Here is a 6,515-nt window from a genome sequence, read left to right on the forward strand (position 1 = left end):
TACATATAAGGGTGCTAGGGCTTTAAAACTTCACATTTATAAAAACTGTAAATGTAACTCATCAGGAGAATTCATTCAAAAGAATTTCAACATGCAACTATTTTGTAACGAGTTCTGCTATGCAGTGGTGAATCTGTACATTAGAGGTTCTAATCTAAATACATGTTGTGAAGACCATCATTATAAGAAACTGTCAGCTCAAAATTGACTCCATATATACACACACTATCTTATAAGAGCGAATTTCATGCAGGTTCAATCAGGTCTCCCAACTTATATAAAAAATTCTCGAAGGGTTTTTAAAGCAAACACTTAACGAACAAACATGAGACATATATTTAATAAGTTCTTAATGTCAATTATTATACAACTTTCGCTTAAAAACCCAGAGGGAATGTTCTACGAAAAGAAACAAGAGGCCCATGGGCCACATCGCTCACCTGAGCACTGTGACTAGCATAAAAGCAGAACTTATTTATATTGAAAAGTTTAAACCCTCGGCCCTACCCCCAGGGGTCATGATTTGAGCAAACTTGAATCTACTCTACCTGAGGATGATTCCACATGAATTTCATCTTTCCTGGCTCAGTTGTTCTTGAGAAGAAGATTTTTAAAGATTTTCCCTATATAATTCTATGTAAAACTTTGTTCGGCCATTGTGGCCCCGCCCTACCCCCGTGGGGTCATGATTTGAACAAATTTGAATTTACACTACCTGAGGATGATTCCACATGAGTTTCATCTTTCATGGCCCAGTGGTTCTTGTGAAAAAGATTTTTTTAAAATGCCATTAATTTTTCACTAATTCATAATTATCTCCCCTTTGAAGAGAGCTTGGCCCTTCATTTGAACAAATGTGAATCCCCTTCACCCAAGGATACTTTGTGATAAGTTTGGTTGAAATTGGCACAGTGGTTCTTGAGAAGATGAAAATGTGAAAAGTTAACGACAACAACGACAACGACAACAACGACGACAACGACAGACGACGGACAAATTTTGATCAGAAAAGCTCACTTGAGCCTTCAGCTCAGGTGAGCTAAAAAGAGTTAAAATTCGTTTATACAGAACAAAAAATAATCTAAAAATACAATGAAACATATGAAATTTCTTAATTTATTTTTAATTGTTAGTACCATTACTTGCATATCACATAAGTTTTGAAGTATGTAGCATTTAATGCTTTTAAACTTTACGGAGTTTTTTTTTTTTGAAATAGTTCAACAAAAACGTTTATTGAAGCAAAAAAAAAAAACCTATCAGCTAAACAAATTATTCATGAAACAGATGCATCTTGCAACGGATCCCGGACGTGCTGACACGATTTTAATGCCATGTGTTCTCAGCGTAATTCAATAACATAACAAATAAAGGTCCTAACTATATATATAAATTAAACCTTCAAATAAAGCAAAGCATACATCAGTCCTTGTAAGCATGTTTCTGGTATTAATCTTTAGTATTTTAGTTGCAGGAACTAGAGGTTGGTGAATTTTTTTTTACTTTAAGTCCAATGTCATTCCGCCAATATTTCGATAAATGAATGAAAAAGATTTAAAATTACAAAAAAAAAACCCTCAATTCTTACTTGTTCGGATACAAAACAGAATTATTCTTATCCCTATCAAGAAATGTATCGTTAATGATTAAAAGTAATTTTTGTTTCTGACTCTTACATCGTTTCATAAAAAAAGTTTCAAATCGTACAAGATTTTTCAGAAAAATAAATGGTTGCGAAAGAGATTTTTATACTGAAACATCAGTGTTGTGTGATCTAACACTAAACATAAAGACCCCCCAACAACTTTCGTAAAGCTTTTGTAATATTATAATCTAATTTATTTCTTAATTAAATGTACTGTTTTACTTAAATTAAGAGCGCTTACGGTTGACACAAAGTGCACGGTGCTATTTTCAATCTAGCTAAATGTATTTAGGGTTCGATGCTGATGCTATTGTTCAAGCTGCATGTGCGGCAAGTGCAACCAATGGTCACTTTGTATCTGCAATTCGGAAACCATGCGGCACAGGACCCTCCTGTAACACCCTTTGTCAGAATGCTATCGGCAGTATGAGAGATATCTATGGAAATCAAGGATCAAGCACGTACGTTTTTATTTTACATTAGTATAAGAGAGTTCATTATGTCCTTAAAACTAGTTTGGATGAAAAAATTGTTACTGCGGGACAATTGGTTAGATTCCTTTTTAGATATTGACAATAAAAAAATGTACGTTGGGGGCAAGAGTATGTTGTCAAAAAAAAAATGAATAATTTAAAAAATGATTTTTGGAGGGATGTGTTGCATGCATGGCTAAGCTTTTGTGACAAATCATTACAAAATAACACACTTACTTCTTTAGAACCATTATTCCTAAAAAAAAAAACCATTAATAAAAAGCCATTCTTCTATAAAAAAATGGTTTTCATGTAACATTTTATGTATAAATGACATACTCAGTGAAGATTGGACATTTATGAGTTTTAATGATCTACATATGAAATACGTGATAAAACACATTTTCTTGAATATAATTGCATTAGGGCATCAATATTAGAATGGCTGAGAAAGATAAACAGAGATCAAAATAACTTTTCAAAGACAGCTTACCCATATATCCCAGATAATGTTTATTCGCTCCTGAATGCCAAAAAATCACATGACTTATATGATAGGAACAATGGTGAATGTGAGAGAATTTATTTACTTCCATACATAATTACAAAAAAACACCAAACTTCAGTGGTTCCAATTTAGAATAAACCATAAAATACTAGCGACAAATTCCTTCCTGCACAAAATTAATAAAACTGATAATAAAACATGTACCTTCTGTGAAAAAGAAACTGGAACAATAGATCATTTGTTGTGGGAATGTGAACATGTTCAGTCTCTTTTAGAGAATTTTGCAAACTACTGTTTCGATAAAATCCACACTACATGTACTTTAACGAATTTTTATTTGGCTCTGTGAAGAAAACTGATAAGCTTAAAAATATTATTGCCTTACAAATAAAACATATCTATCTGTACAAGTTGCAAATCATGTCATTCCTACTTCTATTTCAAAACCTTAAATGTTTTCTTTTTACATAAAAATATTTTACAATATAGGTCTATAAGTTGATATTACCAAATGGAAATAAATAATTTAATAAAATGGATATCAACTTCTCCGACGTTTCTCTAATGTTCTTACTTTTTCAGTACATGTATATATTAGCTTTTTGGTTTTTAAAGTATGTGTTTGCTTTTTTAAATAGAGGAAGCTGTTTTCAAGCATTTCATTTTTACTACAAGTATTCTCCTCAAACCCCAGGAAGCACTGGCAAAGCGCAGTTGGCGATGTACAGATATGCAAATGGTTGCGATGGCACATCATGTGGTCCTAACTTCTGTTGTTGTCAGGCATAAATGACTTTGTGAACAATATAATATTCTTTTCAGATCCTTAATAAAAGAGTCAAGTATCTTAACGTGTTTCCTATTCTTCAGCATTGTGTTTTTTCCGATTTAAATACTCTACAAAACAAGTGTGACCTGTTTTGTATAATTACATGTATCCTTAAAGATAACAATTAATAGAAGAATGGCACCTTATTTATTTGCTACCAGCATTGTAATTGTTAATTATTCTTTAAAAATCAACAAATATGACCACTGTAATAGCATAAAGTACATGTACGTGTCCGTGTTTAATCAAATATCCTAAAAAAATACTGGTGTTTCAATCTTTCTTCTCGACGACAAAAACTTCCTTTGCCGCAGTGTTTTTGTCCGATCGCGATGTTTTTCCATAATGTCGATAGACATGATTTCCCCCAATGATCTAACGAGCCATACAATACAAATGCAAAATATGAAATCAGCAATTTTTACAGTTTTCAAGTAAAGGCATTCTTATGTCGATACGATAAATTTCGGTGATCTTAAGATAAAAAAAAATATTACAGAGTTTAATATATCTGTTATTTTTTTTATTTCATGATGAGATCAATCGAGTGGCTTGCATGATACTAGTAATTTGCATACACGCCGAATAAAGTTATCACGCAAGCCAATCGATTGATCATCGCCACGAAATGAAAAAATCTGACAGTATATATACACACGGAATTTTCGAAGGGATATAGATATTTCCGTTATTTCCCGATCATGGCAAGGATCACTCGGCCGGTGCGACCGGTTGGCAGGGGATGCTGTCTTTTCCACGACACTTGATCCCAGATCTGATGTTTTTTGAGGTCTGTGTTTGCTTTGCTCCAATTTTGTACTATTTAATGCTCTTTTGAACTTAATACTGTTCGTTATCTCAATATATTTCATGAAAAAAAGCTCAAAATTCGTTAAAACAATGCCAATCGGGAGCAGAGCAAACAAGGGCTTCTAAAAACATCAAAGGTGGGATCAGGTGCAATTGAGGAATGAGGATATTTTTCCAATCAGTACATTCCGCCCATAACTAAACACTTGTATGTAAAACGTCAGTCTTTATTTGACTTACTGATAAGTTTTGTTTGCTACAGAGTTCATTTATCGACTAAAATGGTGGCCTCAAACGATACTGATAATATTTTTTGTTTTATCAACTTGTTTGTCAATAGCTTGAGTTGTATGTTTTTGCGTATCAAATGGGAGACATACAGGTGATAAGAATCTATATTGACGATCGAAAAGTTGAAGTCATCACGTTTACTTAAGTAAGGTTAGGTATGCGTTTTTTTATACCCCCGCTTGAAAAGTGGGAGGGTATAGTAATCGATATGTCCGTCCGCCCGTACATTCGTCTTTCCGTCTGTTTGACTGTACGTCCGTCCGCCTGTTACGCTTTGGCACTAGTGTGGAGTACCCATCTCTTATCTGCAACTCCTCTCATACCACTGAGTGAAATTTGATAAAACTTTTACAGAATCTTTATTACATAATGCCATTGTGTACCTCCTATTATACTTTTTGATCAGACACATATTTTGGGTTTCCCACAGCAAAACATGGATACTGCCATATTATTAATATGGGAGGCGGGGGGTATCATTTAATGAGCTCATTGCTCACAGTACCTCTAGTTTTGTTGTGTTTTTTAACGTAATGGAATGGGTTCAAATACTTTTATCTAGATTGCAGATAATATGCACCATTATAGAAAAAAAAATCACATTTGATAATCCTATCCTTTATGATTTCTAGGGACTGTAATAATATCACTGTTATTTTTAATAAGAGCAATTAGGGATCATTAGCTAGTTAACGATAAAGGTCAATTACATGTAATTTAATTATAGTACAAACGAGATGACTGCAGTTTTCCTTAATATACCCCCCGCTTGAAAAGTGGGAGGATATACAGTAATCGGTATGTCCGTCCGTCTGTTACGCTTTTGGGTAACTATCTCTTATCCGCGACTCCTCTCATACCACTGAATGAAATTTGATGAAACTTTCACAGATTCTTTATAACATAATGCCATTGTGCACCTCCTATTTTACTTTTTAACCTAACACTTATTCCGTGCCTCCAAGAGCAAAACAATGACTTTGTCATTATGATCATATGGGAAGCGGGGGATATCATTTAGTGAGCTCGTTGCTCACAGTACCTCTGGTTTCTTTAGTAATACTCCACTGACACTTGCTTGATGTGTTTCTGTCTCTCATTTTATTCACCACTTATAGCATTCTCTGAGTTCGACTATTTCTTAAAGCGAGGCTAGCTGCAGTACTGCGACTCTCTGCTTGAGAAAAATCGGACAGATAAAGCTGAGAGCTGCATCTATGCATTGTATTGTAAAAACCTTCGATTTAAGCCACCGATTTTTGTCGCTCACTTCAGGTATTATTTCTTATATTTTATGTTTTCCCCAGCTTTATCAATGATATCCGATAATTAACCATACATCTAACTCCTATTTCTTAATGTTTATTTACCTTTTAACGATTCAAGAATGGCCGTTTGTGGAAGTGGTCATAAAAATGGGAATCTTTTAAACCGACATTCCAAATTCAAAGCGGACTGTTTCGGATCGTTGAACGGTAAATACAGTATCAAACTAGAGGTATTGCGAGCAATGAGGTCACTAAATGACGTCCCCGCCTCCCATATGGTTATAATGGCAAAGTCCATGTTTTGCTGTGGCCGGAAAACCCAAAATATGTGTCGGATCAAAAAGTAAAATAAGAGGTGCACACTGGCAATATATAATAAAGATTCTGTGAAAGTTTTATTAAATTTTATCCAGTGGTACAGAAATTAAGAGTTGCGGATAAGAGATGAGTACCCCAAAGCTAACAGACATGCAGACGGACGGACGGACATACCGATTAATATATACCTTCACGATTTTGAAGCGGGGGTATAATAAAATGTATGATTATTTATCGGATGCCAATCTAAGAGCGTAAAAAGCATAAACTACAGGCGTGGATCCAGGATCTTTTTCCCAGGGGGCCCGATCCAGTCAACAAAAATTTCCAACCCAAAAATTTCTTGGCAAGCAAAAAAAGTAATCATTTCCAA

General features: G+C 34.3%; 1 protein-coding gene across 1 annotated transcript; it reads left to right on the forward strand.

Annotated features, from left to right (window-relative positions):
* The first annotated feature begins 1,393 nt into the window (after positions 1-1,393).
* On the forward strand, positions 1,394-3,475 carry LOC134259827 (uncharacterized). Its single transcript, XM_062742458.1, has 3 exons — positions 1,394-1,483; positions 1,938-2,106; positions 3,265-3,475. The coding sequence occupies exons 1-3, from the start codon at positions 1,438-1,440 to the stop codon at positions 3,413-3,415; spliced, it is 366 nt and encodes a 121-aa protein (XP_062598442.1). The 5' UTR covers positions 1,394-1,437; the 3' UTR covers positions 3,416-3,475.
* The last annotated feature ends 3,040 nt before the right edge of the window (positions 3,476-6,515 follow it).

This window comes from Saccostrea cucullata, unplaced genomic scaffold (assembly GCF_032062105.1).
Source record: "Saccostrea cucullata isolate Sc308-1 unplaced genomic scaffold, CSIRO_AGI_Scuc_v1 ctg775, whole genome shotgun sequence".
NCBI classification, from domain to species: domain Eukaryota; kingdom Metazoa; phylum Mollusca; class Bivalvia; order Ostreida; family Ostreidae; genus Saccostrea; species Saccostrea cuccullata.

Bases quoted from the DNA above. Each gene is read 5' to 3' on its own strand.
- LOC134259827 (XM_062742458.1), top strand. From the start codon at position 1,438: ATGTTTCTGGTATTAATCTTTAGTATTTTAGTTGCAGGAACTAGAG. The intron at 1,484-1,937 runs GTTGGTGAATTT...AAATGTATTTAG, and splicing joins TTTAGTTGCAGGAACTAGAG to GGTTCGATGCTGATGCTATT. The intron at 2,107-3,264 runs GTACGTTTTTAT...TTTTTTAAATAG, and splicing joins GGAAATCAAGGATCAAGCAC to AGGAAGCTGTTTTCAAGCAT.